A 23,262-nucleotide genomic window follows, 5' to 3' on the forward strand; every position below is an offset into this window, starting at 1 on the left:
TCTTCAGGTACAGTTTGATCATGCAGGGGATGCCCAAAATTGGAAGGATGCTTTTCTCCTACTGCATTCTAGCCTCTTACTAAAAAGTGGCCCACACTCATAGTGGCTCAGAAGCTTCAAACCTCCTCAAACGCCCAGCTTTGTCGAAATGATGGGACTATCCCTGCTGTGTCACAAACCAAATCAAACACCTACAACACAGCACAGTGTAACGGCTCTACTAAACATTTATTTCCTTTGGACAGCTTAGTCAATATGGTCTGGGTTATTGGACACACAAGTCCTGGAATATCCTGTTGTTATTTGTTGCATTTTTCCACCTGCATGATAAAAATGCATTCCCACAGCCTTGGGTTCATTCTGATTTTGTTTTGGTTACTGGAAGTTGCGTTGGTGCTTTTTAAAATGAGATAGACCTTCAAAGGGATCCAGGGAACGAGAAATGAAACACAGGTATGGAGGCGTCTACGAATAAAGCACACAACTTTATTCACGAAGTTGTGAGTATGACAGTGATGCAGAGTATTTGACAAAGGAGTGCAGTGAGTGCTGCTGGCAACAGGAGCGGGGAGCAGGTAGGGATCACAGGCACAGCAGCACGGAGCCGGCAGGGCCACCTCCTCCTCTGCACACAAGCACGTGGCACTTAGCGCGCCAACACACACCTGCTCAGTTTCACAGGGAACACAACACAGCTTTTCAAAAGGAATTCTTCTAAACATTTGCTTTCATATTTCCAAAAGGGGAGGGAGGGCAGGAAGCACCATATGCCTTCCAACATTTGAAAAAATTCCATAAACCCAACTTAAAATGAAAGAACTCAGAGAGCTTCAATGCAGAGTCATCAGCAACTCACAGGAACCACACACATGATTGGACAAGTCTGTACATAAAACCCCAAAAGAACATCAGTTTTGTGGACAATGGTTTCCTCTGCTGTAAAGAAACGTATGCATATATGATCAGTAAGCAGCTCACATCTTTCTGAATGTCAAGGTCTACAGGATTGTCTCTGTCCACCTTTGGTCAATGGGTTCAGGAAGTGACTCATGGGAACAGCACTCTTAGGAGAAACACTTTTGGGAATAATTTTATTGAATAACAACCACCACTCAATTACACTAAGCTTCAGAAATTGTTGGATTTGTTTAATTTTGCTGTGTACATATACATTGTTTAGAAAGTTTCTTTTGGCTTAAACTGACCATTTCCCCCCTTCTTTTTGAGTTTTCCATGATTAAACTTGCCCAAATAAAAACATAACAATCCATATGCAAAGCATATCTGCCACCACCTCCCACTGCTTCCTGGGCAGCAAACGGAAAAATAAACAGTGATTTAAGAAAATGCCAAAGTGAAGGTTTCTCTTTCTCCTATCACAACATAGTTGGGTAGTTCCCTTAAAGTACATCATTGCTATAAGTTGGTATCACTGCAAATCTCAAGTCCCAAATAATTTCTTTTTCTGGATAGAAAGTTATTCAAAAAGGAGCACAAAAGAGCAAGCTTTGGGGCATACTGTCAAACACTTCATTGGTTAGAAGAGAATAATTTTAAAAATCAAATAAAATTGAGGCTGGCATAAGAAGTACAGATTAAATACAGATTAAATAGCTACCAGAAACACAGAAGAGGTGGTATATAGAAACTGAGATTGCTTCAGAGGACACAGGAGGGTTGATGAGACAGTCTATTTTCCTTCCACCATCTTCCATGAGAGTCAGGAAAAGGGTTCTGTGAGCACCCAACCTGGAGCGGTCACCTGTCTCTTCCATACACAGGAGGATGCTAAGACCCAGTTAGCTTTAAATGGTTTTTAGAAAGACTTACCTAGTCAAAAGCGGTTAATTTGAATTTTTCAAACTTGCAAAAGCATATACATTTGATATCATCATCTGAGAAGCAATTCTTAGAAAAAAATGTTTGCTTCAATGTCTAAAGAAATCCAGTGAAAGTTTTAGAAACATTACCAGCTAGACGTCTCCGAGTTAGAGTTGATTGATATACTGGATTGGGATGGAGAGGATGAGAACTGAAAAAGAACTGCTCCAGCCTCTGCCTCAGAAGAGGAAACTCGGCTTGGAGATGACAGAATTGGGTAGCGGAGTAGATGCTAGAGCCCATGACAGATAGAAAACTACCCCCATTAAAAAACAAACAAACAAAAAAAAAAACTCATTAACTCTATCTCTTTGAGGTTTCGGAGAACAGGCAGTTTATGTGAAGTTATTGAACATGTCATATTAAGAACATTTCATAACTAACCCCAGCCAAAATGTAGATGCATAGCTAGCTGTGCAAGTTTCCCAATGCTCTTCCTATCTCCTAATAAGTCACACAGAAGGACTATGTGATAGCCTGGATTTTCTTGAAGAAATTTTAAAAGAACTGATTTTCCTATCATCATAGAGGCCCCTTTTACTTCATGCCATCAGTATGCACTTAAGAGTCCCAAGGAAGTCAAACATTCCAAAATGTAGCCCTTTACGTAGGCACCAGGGAAGCCTGCCATATATACAATCCCCTTCCTAGGGTGAACAAGCTCCACTAGTTTGAGTGTGTTAATAACTGGAATTTTTATGTGTAGTACAGGGTGAGGTGAAAGCAGACCAATAGCTATCTTGTGTGCTGTGACCTGGATGGACATTTTGAGGACAAGCATGCTGAGCCCAGTTTAACTAAATGGACAGGCATTCTAGCCCACATATTTGATCTGGCAGTTAGCAGGAACCAGGTTGCCCCATGACCCATCCCTCCAGCTGGAGCCTTCTGCTGGGAAATGGAGTAGGGGGCCCACTCTGCATTATGGTTTCCAATGACCCTTCCCCAGAGCAGAGCACTACTCTGCTTGCAGATAGGAGGCTACTGGTGCTTTCTGGCGATGCATTTCTGCAAGGTGCAGTTTAAATGAACTCATATGGGACTTGATATGGAAAGAAACTTTTTTTCTTCTCAAGTTGGATGCAGAACTGAGTTTAAAAGATACAAGCAAAGCAGGGTTTCATTAGTGGGAGGTGATTTAGGGTTCAGTTCTTTATCATTGCAATCTTAGGCAGGCCCCTTAACTCCTAGTCTCTATAAAATAAAGAAGGGGGTTGTCCCAGTTTTCAGTCTAATGTCCCCATTCTATGACAGACCCATGTCTTCTTTATGTAGACCAAGGAAGAGGAATTTTAGCAAAACTACTTGATTATGCCCATGTTTCCCAAATACCTTGATTTTTCTTATATTGACATTTGATCTGCACATGTCTGGGTGATAATTCATTAATCAATGTAAAACATGGGGACCCTTTATTAGCTCCATAATGAAAAAAATCTCTCCACCAGCCAAGTGCTGGGACCCATGTGGCCACCATTGTTATTGACAGGTAAGGAAACATTGGAAATACACCATCCTCTCCATCCCCACACTTTCCGGAGTAAAGCAAGGACGAGGACACCCAGGCATCGTGCCAAGGCTGCCATTGCAGGAGGGCACAGAGAGAGGATGGGACAGAAAAAGCATGGAATAAGCAAGAAGCCACTGAGACACCAAAGGCTAAACTGCAAACTGCAGTGTGGCTTCCAACCAAGCAAGAGCTGGTCTCATCTACTCATGGCCACCCTGTCAGAGCCATTTGCTAAATACGTTAGTAGATCCAACACACACACACACACACACACACACACACACACACGAGAATAGTCCTCAAACATTCAGTGCATAGCAATGAGAGGCTAGGACAATTTAGATTCCTTAGGTAAGAGCACAGGAGGATGCTATAAAACAGCGACTGTTCATTCCAGCCCCCAAATGACAGCAGTGAACCACATGTCAGAGGCTGCAACACAGACTCAGAAACTATTCTACTTGCTTTTTTACCACTGGTGTCAGAGGGACAGCTTGTAATCCTAATATTTGGTGCCAGCAGGAAGCACTTCAGAGCTTTTGTTCTTAGTGGCATACGAAGGTAAATTCAAATGTTTTCTTCTTTGGCTTTAAAACAGAGCTTAAATTCTTAAGCACAGCCCCAAAGCACGATAATAAAGTGGCTTACCCTCCTGGGTGTGGAGTTACACAAACTCTCCCTCAACTAACTCACATCGGGAATCATGATGTGGTTTCATATGCACGCATGGGTTGGGGAAACCCTAGGCTCAAATTCGAATCTAGTGTTGCAGAGTCTGAGGGCCTCTCGTGAGATGCTCTGACCTCCACATCCCACCTCATCCTTCCTCCGTGGTTCCCAGTCTGATCCTGCCATGAGCTACATCAGCGCCAACACCTTTCCATGAAGGAAATGATGTTGGGGGCGCAGTTTAGCTTCACTCTTGGTCTTTGAGTCACACACACTCGGTGAAAATGTCTTTAGAAGCTGCAACACAGTGGGACAAACATTCAAGCAGAAATTAAAAAGCACATGCATGCTCACAAAATTACTCTGGGTGAGTGAAACCAACACGTGCACACACACCCATGAATTCGACAGAGCTGGGCAAGAAGAAAGCTGAAAAGGCCAAATTAGATGCGTTTGAAGGAGTCTACTTTGGAGTTGCAGAGATTTAAAAGAGAAAAACATGTCTTTCCTTAGCCTGTTATTGAAAGAAACCTTAAAAAGCAACAACAGCATGGGCTTGATCTGATTCATAGGATGCCAGAGACACAGCAGAGGATAACGACTGGAAGAACTAGAGTCAGTAGGACATGGGACTTGTTTTTGGTTTTTGGTTTTTTTTGGCCATGAGTGATATGGCCCCTACACAAAATCACCTAATGGCATGCCACTGGGCCAATCTGGAGGCAATTTGTGTTTTTCCTTTCTTTGCAAAGGTGGAGCTCCAGACAGCTCCTGTCCTAGGCGGGGAGCAGGAACCACACCTGCTATGGGAAGCAGAAAGGGTTAAGGGAAGGCTCCCTTTCATTCCTGTTCCTTCTCTTTTGCTTTTGAACAGTTTTTAAATATACTAATAGCTAAGTCATTTGCCAATCAGGTCCCGGTGAACAGTAGAGAACAAGGAGCTTGTTAAGAATTAATTTTGCTGTTATTCACCCCATTCAAACAGAGCTGCCCTGTTCCCTGATGGAGTTCCATTCCTGCCAGGGCACGGCTGAGTAACACGAAGCCATTCAAGAAAGGCAGCTGTGAAATCACTGCCACCCCATGGACAGACCCCTCACTCTTCCTTCTTAGCCGCAGAGCTATATAATAAATATATTTATACTTTGAAATTATGATAACCGATTTTTCCCATGCGGCATCCTAAGGGCACTTGCTGGCTCTTATCCGGACAGTCAGCACTGTTGTTGGACAACAGATAAAGGAAAAAAAAAAAGAAGAAAACAACGCAGCTCCTGTTGTATACATAAGGTAATGTGAAAAGGTCACATGTGGACACTACTCTGTGTTTCGGAACATAGAAATTTCTACGCCATGCTTCTTGGCAAGTGTTACTGTTGGCTGGCCCAACATTTGACTCATGGGTGTTTTAACCAGACTTTCTCTTTTTGGTGTTGCTGAGCGACGGTAGTTTGCAAATTCTCCAATCAAGTTTGGGCCGCAATATGACATCCTATGGGGCACCGCCACTGTCAGTCCTTTCTCTAATTGCCATTCACGAGTGGGACTTAGAAGAGTTTTGCTTTTTTCTTCATGTCGTTGCGTCTCCAAAGAGGTAACCTGTCAAACTCCTGTATGGACATTCCAAAGATTTCCCGAAACACTTCAGGGGCTAAGTGGCGCTGGGAAGAGGAAAAAAAAAAGAGCTGCTGTCAGTCCTGATGGCCACACAAATGGCCTTGAGCGTTGCGCTATAGTTTATACAGAGTCATCCTGAAGAACAAGGCAGGAGGACGGGAGAGGAGCCGATCTTTAATGCTTGTGACATCAGTATTCCTTACCTGGCTGGGCCAGGTGAAGAGCCCTTTCCATCAGATAAAAGAGCTGGCAGAGTATTAACGAGGATTATAATAATAACATTGACTGGTGATGGGACACAGAGAGGTGATTTGTTACATTGGAGACAACTCCATTCCAGGTCCTTGGAATGTTGAGAAGATGCAGGGAAAAATGGACTATTGCAATAGAAGCCAAAGAAAATGACCTCCAGCGTGGTCCCTGGGGAGCCCCTGGGCTTCCTCCTGGCTGAGGAATAGGAGGTAAGGTGGATGTCTGTTCTACTGAGAAGACTTCCCATCAGTCACTCCCCCCTAGAAAAGTTCCCCCAACATCCTGCAGCCTTTATTCTCTGTACCTCTACGCCAAGGTACTGCCTTTTGTCAGGAAAAAGTAAGCATTCTTTCTGAGACTGGCAGCCAGGGTTTTTCTTTATTAAAATCACTGGGATGGAAAACTATAATACAAAGATTAGTCTTCCATGTCTAAGGAGATCTCGGGTATGTGTACCCAGATAACCCTTCAACAAGGAATGTGGAAACAGCCAAGAAAGAAACTTGTCCAGTATAAATCAGTATAAATCAATATAAATCTCTCTCCTGAGAGGCTTTGCCACTCCCACGCCTCCCAGGAACTCAACTCCAGCTCAGGGGAAGATAAGGATCTGAGACTATCTCAAGAGAAATAGCGACTCCCATTCTGAATCACCAGCCATAAATATGGCGACATCAAGTTTCAAAGAAAATGACTGAAATCATTCTGTGTCTCCTGGGTCATTCTTTCTTTCTTTTTCTTTTTCTTTTTTTAGATGGAGTCGGGCTCTGTTGCCCAAGCTGGAGTACAGTGGTGTGATCTCGGCCCACTGCAACCTCCACCTCCTGGATTCAAGCAATTCTCCTGCCTTAGCCTCCCAAGTAGCTGGGACTACAGGCACCTGCCACCATGCCCCGTGAATTTTTGTATTTTTAGTAGAGACAGGGTTTCACTGTGTTGGCCAGGCTGGTCTTGAACTCCTGACCTCAAGTGATCTGCCCGCCTCGGCCTCCTAAAGTGTTGAGATTATGGGCGTGAGCCACCATGCCCACCTCCTGGGTCATTCTTCTGGATATTACCAGGCATTTTTATGCTGATCTAAGTGAAAATCTGGATTTTTTTTTTCTCCAAAGTTATTTCTTAGTTCTACCTATGACATGAGGGTGATCTTTTTGATTTTTTTTGTTTTCACTGAAGAAATAAAACATTGCTTAGGGGAGAGTTGGGGGAGTGCATAGGGATCTGCAGTTGGGACTGGATTTTTCTGTTTTGTTTTACCTCCAGCCTGGTTCTGTCCACCTCTCTTAGGATTTTGTTTCGCCCTCTGTTGGTCACCATGAGCATTTCATACGGAAATATCTGAGAAGAAAGAAAACACCTCTTCTAGAACACCACAGTCCATTTTATTAACAAGCAGAATCCACCTAAACTCTAGTACTCCCAAGATAGAGCTTCCAAGAGACTGTCATGACAGAATCCGAGTGATGGGTCTTCCTTCTGCAAGGCCAGTGGAATCTCCAGTTTTCAGGGGACAGGGACAGAATCTTAGACATGCTCAACTCTCCACCAGCATCTCAGGTGGCACTGAGCCTTAGGGGGCCTTTGTTGAGTGGCAGAACACTAACTTACTATGTGTTGGGATGAAGGTAAACATTAGAAGATAATGGAAATTACAGGCATGTGGTTTTTTTTTTTTTTTTTTTAAGACAGGGCTTGCTCTGTTGGTTTTTTTTTTTTTTTTAAAGACAGGGCTTGCTCTGTTGCCCAGGCTGGATGCAGTGGTGGGATCACAGCTCACTGCAGCCTCAACCTATTAGGCCCAGGTGATCCTCCTATGTTAGCCTCCCGAGTAGCTGGGACTATAGGCACATGTCATCATGTCCAGCAATTTTTTTATAGTTTTAGTAGAGATGGGATTTTGCCATGTTGCTCAGGCTGGTCTTAAATTCCTGAACTCAAGCAATCTACCCGCCTTGGCCTTCCAAAGTGCTGGGATTACAGGCGTGAGCCACTGTGCCCAGCCAACGTGTTACCTTTTATACGATGCTGTTATAGGGCAGGGTGCATTTGTGCTGGGGTTAACAATCTTGTCCCATGACTAGCTCATGAATCTATGGGGCCAGGCAGGCCCAGAAGCAGTGCTCTGGCAACTGCCATATTGAAATAAGCCCTGGTTATGGTCACCGGGGAGCATGAGCCCTTGGACAACTCTGAAGGTACAGGGTGCTCTGGAGGTAGGGTGGCCAGGCACCCCAGTGTGCCCAGGACTGAGGTTTTTGAAATGTAGGACTTTCAATGGTGAAACAGGGACAATTCTGGCAAACTTGGATATGTTGGTCACCCTACATGGTGAGTCTGCAGCCACTCCACTCAGTACTGGATATGCTCTGTAACGCACATAGCAGAGGCCAAGGGGATACCTCGGTCATAGGCAGAGAGGGACTGGCACCTCACTGTAAACACACAGCATCATGCCCAGTAAGGGTTTAACCTGCTGACCTGATGTGGGCAAAACAGCAGAATGGCAAGGTGCATATTCATGACATGGCTCACCTGAACACAGCAGCCTATAACACTTTGAGAATGATGAGAAGATAGAACATCAAATCTCTTTAGGGTTACATCATTCCCATATGAGAGGAAAAAGAACAGCTGCACTTGCCTTTGGTTCCAACATGTTGGGCATAGACACTCCTCGGTCCATTCTCATTGCAGGCATGTGGCCATCTGGGAGCGTCTGCAATAGAAATGCCAGTTCTAGGTGAGGCATGAAATAGTCTAGGGAACTGAAGGGAGTACTCTTGGGCTCCCAACTCCCTGTTGGGTCTCCAATCCTAACCACTATTTTATTTGTGTCATCTAAATGACCATGTATTTTTCAAAATGAGATCCTTGCTGTATAAGAACAGGAATACAGCTCTTTTGCAATCAAGTTGGGGAGAGATCTTGACTTAATGGCTATGGACAAATTCCTGAATTAGGCTCCATGAATGAAAGTATATAATACCTTTAAAAGATGCCCAAATCTATTATTGTTAGTTTCTTATCTTTAATCATGATTTTCTATGCATTTTTCTTCTTTTCTTATTCTCCATCACATTTCTTTCTTTTTTTAAACAAGATTTAGGTTCTAGTGAGAAAGGAATGTCATGAGGGCAAACTGCTCTCTCCTATTGGCTAAGACATCAGTGTCTTTTCATTTGAGAACACGCAGGAAAAGGGTGGCCTAAAGTACTGAGAGATTATAATTAAAAGAAGAAAAACTGTATATGAGCAGACCCTTGATGCTGGTCCACTTCCACCCCAGAGAGGACTCTCCAAGGCCAAAGCAAGAGAGACCCCCTATACCTGGCCTGGTTCACACAGTGTCCCCAAGGTCTGCAGGGACAGCTTGACCCAGGCACCAGGCATGCCTGCTCTTCACGGCTATAGAGTAATGACTAGACAGATCAACCACAACAAGTATCTTCTCAACAGAAGCTGTTGCCTTGGAGCCAGCAGTCTGTGTTGGAACATGGCTGTTCTGCTGGCGTGGCCAATTCAAGAAAGACAAAGTGTTCCGTACCTGGTAATCTGAAAAGGGAAGGAAAAGAAAATATCATAAGGGAAAGACCATGGAAAAACAAGGAACCATTCACAGACTGTATTATATTGAAATTCCCAACATATTCGCCCTATAAACCATGTTTTTTTCTGCTCCCAGACTCTGCACATGTTATCCCATTAGCCCCTCTGAAGCCAAGAAATGCCTGCTCCAGTGTTAGTTAACAGTTAAAACATCATTTTCCCCTGGAAGCTTTCGCTGACAACCTAAAGGTACTTACTGCTTCCTTCTCTCTGCATCTCTGATCCCAATTTTCATCACACAGAACTTCTTTCTTTCTGCCGTATGCATTTTGAGGGCAGGGGCCATGTCTCACTCATTGTTGTACCTCCAGTTACTTTTTTTTTTTTTTAAGAGACAGTCTTGCTCTGTCACCCAGGCTGGAGTGCAGTGGCATGAACATAGCTCACTACAGCCTTGAACTCCTGGGCTTAAGCAATCCTCCTGCCTCAGCCTCCCAAGTAGCTGGGACTACAGGCATGTGCCACCAGCTAATTATTATAATTTGTTGTTGTTGGTGGTGGTGGTAGAGACAGGCCTCACTTTGTTGCCCAAGCTAGTCTAGAACTCCTGGCTTCAAGTAATCCTTCCGCCTCAGCCTCCCAAAGTGTTGGGATTGCAGGCATGAGCCACCATGCCTGGCCTCTAGGTATCTGATAGAGTGCTCAGCACATAGTATGAGCAATGAATAAATTCTCACAAACTCACTTATAATTTGATTTCATTAGATATTCTTTCAAATTATGTAAATAATTGCCCTATTAGCTCACAGAAGACAGATGTGATCCTACTCTAAGGATGCAATACAGCATAAACACAGCCAGTATACTTGACTCTCATGAACCTCAGCCTCAAGGGAAGACGTGGCCATGCTCAGCCTGGCCATGGGAGCCTCACCTCGCACTCCCCCGCTGACATCCCCATAGCTGTTATACTGAGCGAAGTCGGTAGAAACAGGCTGAAATGAGGAAAAACAATTATTAGGAAATCTCCATTGTGATCGTTTTGGAGTCAGGTGAAAAGGAAGAAAGGGTTTACAAAATCCTAGGAATTCTTCCCGAGCTAAATGCCGGACCTTCATTTTTTTTTTCCCTATGATTCTTCTACTGCTATGCAGAGGTTTTTTTTAGTGTACTAATGCCACCACTCAGCAGGCTCTTGGTAAGCAGGGATCTCTTGCTGATAAATAAAAATGCATTTTCCTACATAGTTACATAATTGTATTTGTTCCATCTTTTGTGAGGAGGATGGTTATAACACACATTCTTATATCTTTTTACAGCAAAGATAATGGTTCAAGTAATTACTTTTTGTTTCATTGTAAAAAATATTTGCCATACAGTTTTGCAATTTAGTTTTCCCATAATCATACACAGGCCATTCTTTTATCTAAAGTTAATTTCTCCTTCTCTCAATAGAAACATTTTATTTTGCCTGTAACTCAAATTAATTTACCAGGCAAACAGGGAGGTTAAAATTTTCATTATGTTCCAACACTGAGATCAAGAGTCTGACGTATTCAGGCAATGTGTCAATACTTCATCCAGGGCTGAGGTGGGAGTAAAGGCAGAAACAATGAATTGGGGAGAAATCTTACCCGGTGAAGCCCATTTCTTCCATAGCCAGGGAGAGATGCAGTTTTAGATGATGGAATATGTGAAGCTGAGTAAGAAAAAGGTAAAAAACCAATTGTTAGGAAATCAGAAGGTCTAATCCTTTAATGAAATTGGCAGTATCTTCTACCTCACAGGATAGAAATACCAAAAAAATTCAAATCATACTGGGCTCAAATGTTCAAAAATATGCCACCATATTTGCAAGGAGTAGGTGGACAGCGATATGACTGAGGAGGGAAGGGAAAGAAGTCCACGCAGTTGAGTGGGGGCTGAAGCGGGCTGTGCTTCAGCTCTGGCATGGAGCTAAGTGTTCAGCATGCTTTATTTCATTGAATCTTCAATACAACCCTAATAACACTATTATTATTTGTTCCATATTACAGAAGGAGAAATAGGGGCTAAGAAAATATCTAAGCTTCTAAACAGCTGAGCAAGGATGTAAATCAGGGATATCTGAATACATTAGCCCATGCCCCAGTTGATAAGGTAGCAATAACTGAACTGGAAGCCAACCCTGCATGTTATCAAGATCTACCAGCCATCTACAGCTGGACTCCTGGGAGGCCTGATACAGGGTATCTGTTAATGATATGGAAGCCTGATAGGCTGCTGGGCTTGAGAGGGAGCAGCCCTGGGCTTGAATTCTGGTTCTGCAACTTAATACCTCTGTATCTCTGGACATGGTGTTTAATCTTTTTGAAGTCCTCATTTCTTCATCTATGTAGGTACAATGTTATACATTCTTATAGAGCAGAATGTCAGAATTCCAAGGAACTCTAAAGATTTGTAAACCACCGAATCCAAGATCAATGCCAGTGAGGCATCTATGAAGGGTAGCGGGAATTCCAGGTAAGGGTGTGGGCTCCGGGGTTATAATATGTGGACTTCTAAATCCTCATCTTGCTAGTTATTGGCAGTATCACACTGGGTATGTTAACTCAATTTCTATACCAGTCTCCTGATTTCTAAAATAGAGATGAAAATGCTGCAGTTGCTAATAACAACCACATCTACTTCACTGGCATGTTGTGAACATTAAATAAAATGTTTAGCAAAGTGCTTGCATGGAGTGAACATTAAATGCATTTTTTTTTTTTTTTTGAGACAGAGTCTCACTCTTACTCAGGCTGGAGTGCAGTGGCACGATCTCGGCTCACTGCAAGCTCAGTCTTCTGGGTTCACGCCATTCTCCTGCCTCAGCCTCCCAAGTAGCTGGGACTATAGGCGCTCGCCACCACACCTGGCTGATTTTTTTGTATTTTTTAGTAGAGACGGGGTTTCACCGTGTTAGTCAGGATGGTCTCGATCTCCTGACCTTGTGATCTGCCCACCTTGGTCTCCCCATTAAATGCAGTTTTAAAGGAACTCTTAGAGGAGAAAAATTATGCTCTAGCTCAGAATATGAGAAGATAAGTCTTGTGGGTTAAGAGAGAATTGGCTTATGACAAATAGATAGAGCAGAAAATACACTGATAGACTATTTCAGCCCAGTATACAAGTCATCTTCTTCAAAAGTATCAAAAACACTGTTCATCCTCTGTTCTTGTATTGAAGATTTTTTTTTTTTTTTTTTTTTTTTTTTGAGATGGAGTTTCACTCTTGTCGCCCAGGCTGGATTGCAATGGTGTGATCTCAGCTCACTGCCACCTCCACCTCCCAGGTTCAAGCGATTCTCCTGCCTCAGCCTCCCGAGTAGCTGGGATTACAGGAGCCCACCACTATGCCTGGCTAATGTCTGTATTTTTAGTATAGACGGGGTTTCGCCATGTTGGCCAGGCTGGTCTCAAACTCCTGACCTCAGGTGATCCACCTGCCTTGGCCTCCCAAAGTGCTGGGATTACAGGCGTGAGCCACCGCACACGGCCTCTATTGAAGATATTAATGTAAAATCATAATGCTTAGAAAATGTCTTATTCACGTTATCTAAAAAAAAAAAAGAAGAAGAAAGAAAAGCATCATGTTTTTTAGAGGATTTCCTTTTGCTGCTTCCCTTGGAGATGAGTGTTCTAGAAGACAAACCTAGTACACGGGGATTGGCCTTCATAGATTTTGAGCTCCTCCAAGGGTTCACCCATTTCCAGAAGAAAGGAAACTCACACATTTATGGAAGACCCATGACATGCTTATGAGCTCAGTTGACATGGAGTGGGTTTCCCACACTTCCTTTCCCATGGAATACTCTGTAGGTTCCACCACAAGTGAACAGTCAAGGCAGGTTCCTTACAGGCAGGTGGCTGGCTCTCTAATCAGGGAAGGTTGGGGGGTTTGCTGCTTACCTGAGTTGATGGGCGAATCATAGCGACTGGCTAACAGAGATGACCTTTCCCGGCTCTCTTTCTCCATCTCTTCTTTCAATATCAACTGTCCCAGGCCTGAGTTAAGCTATTCACAGAAAAAAGAAAAAAAAAATGAAAGGAAAGCCTGCAATTACTTTCATGGAGCTGCAGTTTCTTTGTAGCAGATCCCACAAGAAGTTCCTCTTGCTGGAGGGCCTGAATGCATGTGGCCCCAGAGCCTGGTAGTTCCTGAAGAGGTAGGTCAAATTTGGGACCCTAAACCCTCTTAGCCCTTTCAGATTCAAAGCTCCATTTCCCTAAGTCAGGCTCTATGTTAGAAGAACGTTTTCCTTCCTCTGCTTTCCCTAAAAGAGCCAAGAGACCTCAGAAGGCAAGTGTGAGTGCGTGTGGATTTTTGATGCGGGAAGGGAAGACTGGGGCTGGTATCCTTTAAAAAGAAATTGCCTTGATTTGTTTAAAAACAAGAAATAAAGGTAATACATGCTAATTTTACAGATTTTGGAAAATCTAGAAGAAGAGAAGAGTAATCCATAATATGTCACTCAGAAATAACACTATCTTTTGATGTGTATCTATCTAGTATTTTTGTATACACACATATAAAACTGAGATCATACTATAAATGCAACTTTGTATCCTTTGACTAATATCATGTGCATTTCCTATATGCTTAGAAAACATTTGAAAGGATTCAGCAGCCTCTTGATTGATAACAGACTGTCCTTCTGAGCTGCTGCAGGCCGTTGCTACAGAAGGAGGGTATGAAGAGGACCCCTTCATGGTGGCCGTTCCTTTCATTCCTTTTCTCCTGGCCCATATCCTGGGAAAAGACTTGGAGAAATGTTCAATCCCACAATCATTCCTTCAGCAGAACTGCATGAGGGAAAGAAGATGTGGCACTACCTGGGTGGATACCACCTTGCTCTGCCTGGCCCTCCAGCAGCCTTTCAACACGTGCACTGCACACACGCCCCCATGTGGTCTCTCTCCTTCCCACAGCAACCCAAACCTTCCACGCGCCTCTGACCTCCAGCATCAATGCCGTCTCCTCTAGAGCCCAGCACATATTCTGCCATATTCTAGTTACTATTAACAGATACCTGTCTTGCCTTGCCTGCCAGACTTCAAGCCCCTTGAAGACTGGGACCACCTCTTGCCTATCTAGATGGTTTATACGTAGTAGTCATTCAAAAAATATAGATCTTATGTAACTAGCATTGAAGACAGCAGCAAGGTAATTTAAGGACAAACCTTCATTAATTGCTCTTCTTGAAGCTGCCGGCGTCTCAGAAGTTCCTCATCATCTTCCTCTCTGCCACTAGATCTGCGTTTCATGTCAGGTCCTAATTCCACAGCAAAGACAACTTCTCACATCAGCCCCAAGACAAGGGAATCTTAACAGGCTAGTCCATCTGTGTTCAATTTGTTAGGCTGGCAAGGTCAGCAGTGGTCTTTAACACTTTTAAGTAAACAACGCAAGAGAAAAAAAAAAATGCCTGCCACCAACTCAGCACTACTGGCTGGTTTCTCAAGAAAATGGCCCTGTGTGACAAGCCAGGTCAACGTGTAATGCAAGGAAGGCCTGAATTTAGGCTTCCCTGCTCAATTAGAACTGGGTTTGCCATTGCAACTTAGTCTAAGTTCACTGGTCAGAGATCACTTTAGTAAATGGGAAGGGCATCTCCAGTTGTTATTTTGATGTCTTTGAAGTGAATTTCCTTTTTCCTTTCTTTTTTGAGACAAGGTTTCACTCTGTTGCCCAGGCTGGAGTACAGTGATGCAATCATGGCTCACTGCAGCCTCGACCTCCAGGCTCAAGCAATCTTCCCACCTCACCCACCTGTGTAGCTGCGACCACAGGTGTATGCCACCACACCCTACTGATTTTTAAACATTTGTTATAGAGACATGGTCTCACTATATTGCCCAGGCTGATCTCAAACTCCAGGGCTCAACTAATCCTCCTGCCTTGGCCTCCAAAAATGCTGGGATTACAGGCATGAGCCACCACGCCCAGCCTCAATTTTCAAATAGAAAGAAATGCAAATTTATCTACATACCAACAGGTAGGTAAGATAGTCATTGTTTTGTGACGTGTTTAAAGCTTGTAGTTTTCTCTTTTTCTGAATATTTAGAATTTCATAATACTATCACTCTGTCTTCTACTCTTAGTAAATTCAATAAAAAGCATACTTTTACTATTTCTTTCAAGAAATGGGTCTCTAAGGTTTTCTTTCTCTCATCCTTTGAAAAATGGTCACAAAAGAGTTTTATACTAATAGGTAAATAAAAAGCATTAATACGGGTACAATTTTACTTTGGAACAATATAGTAAATTGTGTACAATTTTTTAGCTTTCTGGAAAAGGGGAGACAGGGAAAGGAAAGGAGGAATCTGTCTGAATGGTTGGGAGGTTAAGATAATTATTGTTTTCCTAAATTGCTTGGATTAATCTGGCTGTGGGAGGAAACAGGAAAGTTTGCTAATCTAATCAAAATAAACTTTAACTAATAGTCTTAGTTTTCAGCATTTTGATTAATGGACCTGAAATTTTTCCTCCTTTTGGAATCTAAAAGAGCTTTAAACTACTTAGTGATAATAAATTCAACAACAAAAACTTAATTCTCCCTCTTTCCAAAATGTAGCTGCTTTAATGTCCCAGTAAGCAATTTACTAAACTAGCAACCTCAAGGCCTCAAGAACTTCCTGAAGGGCATGGATTGGCATAGAAAAGCTGATGATTGCTTCTTAGTCCTTACAATTATAAATGTCAGTGTGAAGTTTCTCTCTTTAGTTTACACTAATGAAAATCAATAGGCACAAGTTTGCAAGGACTAGATAAATTTCATTAACATAATGTACAGAACACTTGTGAATAATGAACTTAGGAGGTAGATTTTCCTTAAACTCTTTCTATAAATATCAATTGATTTAAAATCCACTTGTATTGCTTGTGAAAGATATTCCAAAAATAACTTATTAAAAAATAGCACAATGAAGATTAGGACATTTTGGAAAATTGAAGGCCTTTTAGGTTGTTAACAGAAATGTGCTAAGATCATATCTTTGTAAAGCTGACTCACTAAATTTTCAGTATTAGCTTCTGGGTTTGCTAATACTTCTTTTTAGGCCGAGTGGGTTCACTACTGATAATATAGTAAAGACACAGACATAATTGGAAAGCATGAAGCAAAGAATGAAACAGCTGAAATATGACATTTTAGCACAGAATTCATGAAAATGGTAGATGTGAAATCACGTAACTTCATAGAAGTAATATTTCAGAACACCCACTACTCTGCAATAGCCCTTTTGCATGATGGACAACGTGATCTCACAAGAAAAATGAAAGTGCTTCAGTGTTAAGATTGGTTGTTAAGAATTATAACTACCACCCAGAAATAGTCTAAAACAAATTTAACTGAAAGAAGTCATGCTTCTACAAACGTTTGGTAAATTCACCCACTAGACTCTAATTATATAGAACAATGTTCTTGCCATAAGGCTTTGACTCAACTATGTTCAACAGTTACTGATTCTGCAGTATTAACTCTGAGAGTCCATGCAAACCATTGGTTTTAGACCAGTTCTGGATCCCAGTGGGTTTGGTTAGAACAAGACTCTGGTGGATGTGTTTTTGTAACTTTTAAGCGTTTTGTACAACAAGTTAATACCACGTTAGTTCTTTCACTATGCTACCTCTTGGTCATACTTTTCTTTAAAATCTTCATGATAGGATACATTTTCTTGTATGTTTTTAAGCATCTCATCTTGAGCTCTCCTAGCAGTTTGTCCCTTTGACTTAGCCATGACAGTTGCATACCTACGGCAGCAAATGAGGGGGGACCAGGCCAGTGGTCCGTCTCAATCTTTGGTGTCTCGCTGGGGTCTGGTGCCTGGGCTGCTGGGAACTTGGAAAACTTGATGATATCTTCTGAGGACTTGCTCTGGGCTGCCAAGGCAGCTGCATCTAGATGGGAATCAGGGGTTGCTTAGCTATTGGTCTGTAAGACAATGGTGGTACAACCCCACTTACATAGTTTTCTTGTTCTCTGGCAAAAGTTTCAGTTCCAGAAAGTTCTGTTTATTACCATTATCCATGGCCCAGTCACTCAGAGGTACCTATTGACAAGTGAACTCATTTTCCTTACTTTACATCAGAAGCAAAGCTTCATTCTACATGTGTTCTACATCTGGAAAACCCTATTCTAGAGTGCTGCCCAGCACTAGCTAGATGAGGCTATTTAAACAAAAAAATTAATACAATTAAAATTCTGCTCCTCAGTTTCACTGGCCATATTTCAACTGCTCAGTACTCACATGTGATTAGCATCTACTGTCCTGGCCAGTGCAGTTATAGAACATTTCCATCCTTATAGAAAGTTCCAGTGGACAACACTCTCCTAGAGTAATTAGTAGTCTAAAATTAAAGAGCTAAGTTGAAAGCATGACGCTGTCACTTGACTGTAGTTGTTAATCATTAGAGGGTTGGCTGGCTTTGCATTTTTGGGCAAGAAGCCACAAATATGTTGGTCCAGTTCATTCTTTTATTATTATTATTTATTATTATTATTATTATTATTATTATTATAGACAGAGTCTCACTCTGTCGCCCACGCTGGAGTGCAGTGGCACAATCTTGGCTCACTGCAACCTCCGTCTCCCAGGTTCAAGGGATTCTCCTGCCTCAGCCTCCCAAGTAGCTGGGATTAAAGGCATGCACCACCATGCCCAGCTGATTTTTGCGTTTTTAGTAGAGACAGGGTTTCTCCTGGCCAGGTTGGTCTCGAACTCCTGACCTCAGGTGATCCGCCCACCACGGCCTCCCAAAGTGCTGGGATTACAGGCGTGGGCCACCACACACTGTCTGGTCCACTTCATTCTAATCCTTATATACTAAATACATGTGTCCTTGAGTCCTAGGAGAAATGGAAATTGGAAAATCCACTTTCAGCTTGCAGTAATTTGGCATTGAAACTTATGTTTGCCGTTTCCACTCATTGTTTTGTTCAAAGGTCTGTGCACACAAGTGAGTTATCCAACTTCAAAACAACAAAAGCCAAACCAGCAGCAATATTAGTTCACAAAGTTCTTATTGGCTATGCTTAGAGGAGGAGTCACAGCTTAGAGCCCCAAATCTAACCTACAGAGATGGAGCAAAACAAACCAGGTTAAATGGACAGTCCCTGATTCTGGCTAATTTTGCAAATCGGCCAGGGATGTCACTAAATATTTCAAAATGTATTTATAATGCCTTAAATAACTTCTTTCTTCTGGGCTTACATATTTTAAAATCTGGAAATAACCTTTTGAATCTTCAGCTCTAAGTCCTCCATTTTTCGAGTAACATTCTGGGTCTCAATTTGCTTAAATAACTCAACCAAGGTCACCCAATACAAAGGGGTAGTCTTTTTTCCCTTCCTTGGAGACAGGGTTTGCTATGTTGTGCAGGCTGGATTCTAACTCCTGCACTCAAGCAGGTCTCTCATTTCAGCCTCCCAAGTAGCTGAGACTATGGGTGTGGGCCACTGTGCCCAGTTTAGGAGGTAAAGTCTTGGCCAGGCATTAAACAGTGTTTCTCTGAATCTCTAACCTCATGAGAAAAACATTTCGCTTGGAAAACACTACATAGGAAATCCCCTTCTTAAAGATGGACAAAACATATTAGCATATAAGAAGTTCTCCGAAGTTCTGCATTAGGAAGAACAAATGGGACTTTATTTAAATCTAGCCTTTCTCAAATGCATCAGGGCACAGACACCAGTTTTGGGCATAACAACTATTTCTTTGGCATGGAATGGCTGTTTTGCAAAAACATCCTTTGGAAAGCGCTGCTCTGGCTGGGCTATTTTTAATTAATTACAACAGACTGAAAGACTTCAGTCAAAGTAAATATTATGAAAAGAAGTCAACTAATTCCTTCCAAACAAATAATCTAACATTATCCAATCTCCTTAAATTTTAATTATTTGATTATTTTTGTTCAGAGAGGAGGACCTAAAGATAGTATTTTTTAAAGTCTGTAAGCTGACAAATCAAACTCTGAGAATTTTATTCTTAAATTAACAACAAAAGGATGACTTCAAACAGTACTTACGCATTAGAATTGGTGAAGTCAGTAGTTAAACATTCACATGTTAATGAGTGTGTGGAAAGACAATAAACCATAAAAAAACAAAAACAAAAACAATGTTAACAAACTTAAAAAGCAAGCGTATGGTTTAAAACCTAAAAAAAAAAAAGATGAGAAAAAAAATCATAGCTCTAGAACCATTACGATACATACATTTCTCTTTGTCTTCCTGATTTTGGTGTAAAATTTTTCTCCTTATGCATTTTCAATGTTATTTGATTTTCACATCGTCCTAATTCTTCTTTCTTTTTTTTTTTTTTTGGCAACAGAGTCTCGTTCTGTCGCCCAGGCTGGAGTGCAGTGGTGTGATCTCAGCTCACTGCAATCTCTGCATCCTGAATTCAAGTGATTCTCCTGCCTCAGCCTCCCATGTGGCTGAGATTACAGGTGTGCGCCACCCCACCCAGCTAACTTTTTTTGTATTTTTAATAGAGGAGACAGGGTTTCACTACGTTGGTTAGGCTGGTCTTGAACTCCTGACCTCAAATGATCCACCTGCCTCGGCCTCCCACAGTGCTGGGATTACAGGCATGAGCCACTGCACCTGGCCTCATGTTATCCTAATTCTTAAGGACTCATGAATGTCAGCTGGATTCTAAAGGCAGCCTTCAAATTTCCAGGCACAATCTGTGTAGAATTTTCTGAAAATGCCTGAAGACCAGCTTTGGATATCTTTTCACAAAGATTTATGGTCGATATATCTACAGAGACTTAATAATGGTGGAAGGAAATGTGATTTACATAAAGTCATGTGAGTTCCTGAGTTTAAAAAAGGAAAACAGAATTATACATCCACGTTAGTGATTCTTAGTTTGCAGGAAGTTCAGAGACAAACTGATCTAACTAACTGGTTTTTATAGAAGAGAAAACTGAAGCACAGAGAAACGACGTCACAGAGCCATTTAGCGAGAAAGTGGGACCAGAGCCTTGACCTCTGTGTTAGCCTGTATCCTGTCCACTCCACTGTGCAGACATCTTCATGCCCAATAAGAAACTGGAGACCTGGACAGCCAAGTTGATGTAGGCTCAGTCAAATCAGTTTTTCTAGGTGGCTGGTTTTTCACTAGTTTAAATTAGTCTCATCAAAGTTATTTTAAAGGGTGACTATATTTGATGGCAAAAAGAAAAAGTCTTGCTAGGATGTTTGTGAGTTGCTGTGTGACCAGTACTTCCCCGTCTCTAGGAATGGAATGACACATGGTTTGTTGGGCTCAGAAACAGGTTAGAAGCTTTCTAATCAAGCTAAGTGCTCTCCATCCAGGAGAATCAATTTTACAATATTTACATCTTAGTAGACCAGAAAGGCTTAATATGCTGGATGCCCCAGTTTTACTCTCAAAAGCAGCAGCAGGAAAAGCCTTTCAGAGGACAGCAAGGAGAAGTTCAGCTGACTTTGCTGTTTAAAAGCTACACGGAGGAAAGCGGGTTTTACCATGCTGTTTGTAGATGGGTGGTTTTCGGTAAATGTTGATTCCTTGATCTGTGGAAATGAAAAGCAAAGGTGTGTGATTACGGGAACCAGTTCAGCGATGGGAAAAACAGATCAACCAAGGGGCAAATCAAACTGAAGATCTTGAACAAAAATAACCCAGAAGGTTAATTTCTGTATTACAAAGATTGAGTTTATTGGAAGAAAAATTATAGAAATGAGTGGCTTACTATAGACAAGTGTTATGGAAGCCTTTGTAATACATCTTAGGATATATAAAGATGTGATTAACTCATGAGCCATTTATTTCAAATACACACTTCATTGAAAGTGGGATTAAAACAGGAAGAAATGCAAGCAGTGGAGGTACTCTTATGGTGAGAAAGACATAACCAGTTTGGGGAAAATGCCCAAATTGCTATTGTCTAGAAATTGAGCCCCCAGTAGATACCAGTGGCTCAATTTACTTTTCAACTAATGAGTGGAACAGTGGAAAGCAATGTAGAAAAATCAAAAGTTTTTTTAAAAAAAAAACATAGAAATTTTTTTATGTGCAAGGCTAGCCTGGTGTGCTGATGGGATGTTCAACAAATCCTAATTTATACAGGCCAAATTTTTTAAAAAAAGAATGAATGAATGAAAAAGAAAAGAGACGCTAAACACTATTTATATATTTATACAAGACCCCATTGGATTATGGAACCATTTTGCTTTAACTATAAATACTCAGGAAATTTCAAAAGGTTTCTGTTTCCCCAGAACCATGGGCACTGTACCTTGGTGGGGCATTTTTATGTGAAAAATCCCAAATATAGAACATTAATTTTCAAGATTCAATTAAACTTTTTTAGAAAGGACAGTCCCAACTAAGTGATATAAATCTCAGTGAACTTTCCTCTGTTTTATTAGGTAAGTTTAGAAGCAAAAGAAAAAAATGATTATAGATTCCAAATATGTACACTTACATTAATATAGTGGGTAATTTATTAAACTACTTTCAGTAGCTAAACAAAGCAAAAAACAATATACTGCTGGTAGAAATATAATATTATTACCTCTGATGGCTAATCCTGTCCTTACAAAGTGAGCTGATTCTAAACATTAAGATATTATATTAATGGGCTCTGATTATTTCAGTTTCTGATGTCAAATTACTATTTGTATTATGACAGCAAATGCTTGTGACTACTAGAGCAAAGCTTGCAGCACCAAGCCTAAATTGCAAGATATCTTCATGGGCTATGGAGGTGGCTAGTCTGTTATGCGCTGCAGAAAGACCAACCAATTCACCCAATTCTACATCTCTCTGAAAAGTCCTTGGAGAAAGTCTCCACGTTAGAGAAAAACAGGAAATACAAATGTATTCTCTCAGGTGATACTGTGGTTCAGTCTTTAGGATGAGAAGATAACTAGATTGCCATTGCCATAATTAGTCAATGACAGCAAACCACAGAAAGATATCCCAGAAGGCAATGATAAAAAGGTACAATTACAATTTTAGTAAAAAACAAAACAAAAAGCCCAACTGCTTTTACCCATCACCCACACTCTTCAAAAATTATTTTAGAAAACATAAACCTTCAACATAATCCTGGCATTTAACACATAAAACTTTTGAAAGGCCCCCTAGGTCAGATCCTGCAATTTAGGGTTTGTTAACTGTGCATCCCAATTAAAAGAGCATGAGAGATGAGACGAGACGAGGTTACAAGGCTACATTCTACACTGTGACAGGACACCAAGACACAGACTGTGTCAGCTCCTACCTGGAACATGGAAATGTTTAGGGGCCTGAGCGTAAGTTGGAGTTAGAGGGCGGCTGTCTGGCCGGTAAGGGAGAGGGGAGTTCCGGCCGCTGGACGGCTCATTGCCTCCAATGAGAAGAATGGAAAAAACAAAATGAGAGAAGGGAGAGAGAAACAAAGAAAACAAAGCAAGTGTAATAAAAATTCAAAACAACAGACTGGAAGAAGGTTCATCAAAGAGGAGAAACAAAAGAAACAAACTCAATTTATCAACTTGACTTGCAAGGGTGATATCGGGTTTAGTTTTCCGTTGCAGAGATTTGAACTCAGGTGGAGCTGGGTTAGAAGCAGCTAGCGGTCAGGTGCGTCATTCCAATGGCATGCACTGAAAGCTGTGAGCTCGCAGCAAACTGATTAGATGGAGGGGACATTGGGAATGATGGAAAGCTGCTTGCTCATGATTCAGGATCAGTTGTCAGGTGGTTAAATCCCAAGCGTGTAAAGGAGCGGGCTAGGCAAACCCAAATACA

The 23,262-nt window shown here is 41.6% G+C and overlaps 1 protein-coding gene across 16 annotated transcripts in view; it reads right to left on the reverse strand.

Annotated features, from left to right (window-relative positions):
- Positions 1-466: 466 nt before the first annotated feature.
- Positions 467-23,262, reverse strand: part of ABLIM1 (actin binding LIM protein 1) — a 339,345-nt gene continuing 316,549 nt past the window's right edge. For 4 of the 16 annotated variants that reach the window (XR_010127472.1, XR_010127469.1, XR_010127471.1 and 1 more), the window contains 9 exons: positions 22,754-22,858; positions 20,991-21,038; positions 17,249-17,395; positions 14,677-14,768; positions 13,405-13,510; positions 11,110-11,174; positions 10,410-10,470; positions 7,187-9,481; positions 467-5,721 (listed from right to left, as the gene is read on the reverse strand). Coding sequence is in view for 4 of the 16 variants with exons in the window: in XM_054503860.2 (XP_054359835.1) it covers positions 5,608-5,721; positions 7,187-7,267; positions 8,571-8,645; positions 9,474-9,481; positions 10,410-10,470; positions 11,110-11,174; positions 13,405-13,510; positions 14,677-14,768; positions 17,249-17,395; positions 20,991-21,038; positions 22,754-22,858 (902 nt within the window). In the remaining 12 variants the exon portion in view is untranslated. The remainder of the gene's footprint in view (positions 5,722-7,186; positions 9,482-10,409; positions 10,471-11,109; positions 11,175-13,404; positions 13,511-14,676; positions 14,769-17,248; positions 17,396-20,990; positions 21,039-22,753; positions 22,859-23,262) is intronic. The other 12 variants (XR_010127476.1, XR_010127474.1, XR_008504937.2 and 9 more) reach the window with 8 other exon arrangements.

This window comes from Pongo pygmaeus, chromosome 8 (genome assembly GCF_028885625.2).
Source record: "Pongo pygmaeus isolate AG05252 chromosome 8, NHGRI_mPonPyg2-v2.0_pri, whole genome shotgun sequence".
In the NCBI taxonomy this organism is placed as follows: domain Eukaryota; kingdom Metazoa; phylum Chordata; class Mammalia; order Primates; family Hominidae; genus Pongo; species Pongo pygmaeus.